Raw genomic sequence first — 2,124 nt, forward strand, 5'->3', positions numbered from 1 at the left:
ATTTGCGGACATGTGTATCCAAGTAATCCCAAAATTCCTAACATTTCCACACTTGCTTTTAAGTTTTCTTTTAAAATATCCAAATACATGTATTGGTCCATAATACCATCTATAAAGTGTAGGTTACTCACTCCTGCTGCCGACATACAGCCCCAAACTAACACAGAACCTCCCCCATGTTTTACAGTTGATCGTAAATTTTTAGGTTTTAACTCTTCGTTTGGTTTTCTCCATAACATAGTTCGTCCATCACGACCAAAAATATTAAATTTACTTTCGTCTGAAAATATGACTGTTTTCCAAAAGTCATTACTTTTGTTTTGGTATGTTTTAACAAAATTTTACGTTTTAGCACGATTAACGCTACTTATGAAAGGCTTTTTCCTGGCTACTCTGCCATGAAAATTATGTCTCCTTAAAATAATGCGAATTGTTTCTGGACTTGCTTTTGTCCATAAATAATTTTCAACCTCTGCTGCTAGTTTTGGCGCACTAATTTTAGGATCAGCTTTAACTTTTCGTAAAATCCAACGTTCATCTTTTGCGGGAAATGTTTTTCTCAAACTTTCCTTCTTTTTATTGACTGTTTCACCAGTGTTTTTGTACCGGTTTATTATACATTGAACTGTAGAGTGGCTTCGGTTCACAATTCCACCAATTTTTCGAAGGCTTTCGCCGTTTTCGTAATGGAGGATAACCAATTTCCGAACGTCGTTACTTGTTTGCCCGTTTTGACGACCCATGATAATTATTTCAATAATGGCATTAACTATTAACAACAATGCGTCAAATGTTTCAAACCCATAAAAAGTGCGCATGCGCATTAAATCTCGGCCTACTTGTTATATTAAATGTTTGTATAAAATTCATTTTGAGGTCTACTTAACTACAGTATTGTTTAACAATATTTTAATTTATAAACAGGGCTGTTTTAAATCTCTTCATAATGCGTAATGGTTGGTTATACATTTATGTAAACAATTTATTAAAAGTAATCAAAATTTTAAGAGTACATTTCAAGTTGTAACAAAAATAGTAACATTCTGGTTAATGTATGAGTTTCACTTTGACTCACTGTATAAAACATTAAAATCCGCCAAACCATTCTCTAATTGTAGTCGATTAGTTTAAATTATTTTTTTATATTGGGGGCTAGACTTTCGGACGTTTATACGTGCATAAAGAACGAGCCGAACACGGTGTCATTCCAAGGGCTGTACAAGGTTAGCGGGAGAGAATTGAAATCGGGCATTTTGTGATTTCGATAGAAGAAACTATGACAAATCGAATGACGTATACACTTAGTCACGAAAGTCTTCGTACAGGCCAGAAATTCGTATTTATGAACAAAATAATTGTTTATTTATAACTGTTATGATTAATTATTATAACATTTTACATATTTTCAACGATTAATAATGATTTAAAATGAAAATATATGCTTCTAGTAAGAATTAAAAAAGATAACAAAGATAAATTACATTTTCTGATCACACGAAAGTGTTCGTACAACGAATTATTAACAATATAACTGAAGAAAAATCCTATTAAATAAATAACTAGTATCGTGTCGGTCCACCTTTCTGCTCCAAACAGTTTTGCATCGATGTTACAAAGTTTCTAGTAACATCGGGCGTAATATTCTCCCATTCTTTCAAAATCGCTTCTCTTCTTTCAATTTCGTCCCATAAATGTCCTATGGGATTTATGTCAGGGGACTGAGGTGAGGAATTTAATTGTTTTGGATCATTATACAGCCATTCCATAACTATCTTAAGATAATAAAAACGGTCCATAATTCCATCAATTAAAACCAAATTCCCCACCCCAGCCGCCGCCATGCATCCCCAACCCATAATTGATCCACCACCGTGTTTCACCGGAGGTAAGAAATGCTCGAGTTTAAATTCAGTATTCGGTTTTCTCCTTACTTTACCCCGTCTATCCGATCCAAAAATATTAAATTTAGATTCATAATAATACGGTGTTCCAAAATTCCATAGGTCTGTCAATATGTTCTTGAGCAAATTCCACGCGTTTCTTCTGGTTTAATGGATTGATTAACGGCTTTTTCCGCATTTGTCTTCCATTAAAACCTTGCTTCCGTAAAGCCGACGAATACAT

General features: G+C 33.9%; 1 protein-coding gene across 1 annotated transcript; it reads right to left on the reverse strand.

The window, feature by feature from the left end:
* Positions 1–341: 341 nt before the first annotated feature.
* LOC139432682 (uncharacterized) lies at positions 342–743 on the reverse strand. The gene has a single exon (XM_071201441.1). It carries the CDS (start codon positions 741–743, stop codon positions 342–344), a length of 402 nt encoding a protein of 133 aa, XP_071057542.1.
* Between the last annotated feature and the right edge of the window lie 1,381 nt (positions 744–2,124).

Source organism: Onthophagus taurus, chromosome 2 (assembly GCF_036711975.1).
Source record: "Onthophagus taurus isolate NC chromosome 2, IU_Otau_3.0, whole genome shotgun sequence".
Taxonomy (NCBI): domain Eukaryota; kingdom Metazoa; phylum Arthropoda; class Insecta; order Coleoptera; family Scarabaeidae; genus Onthophagus; species Onthophagus taurus.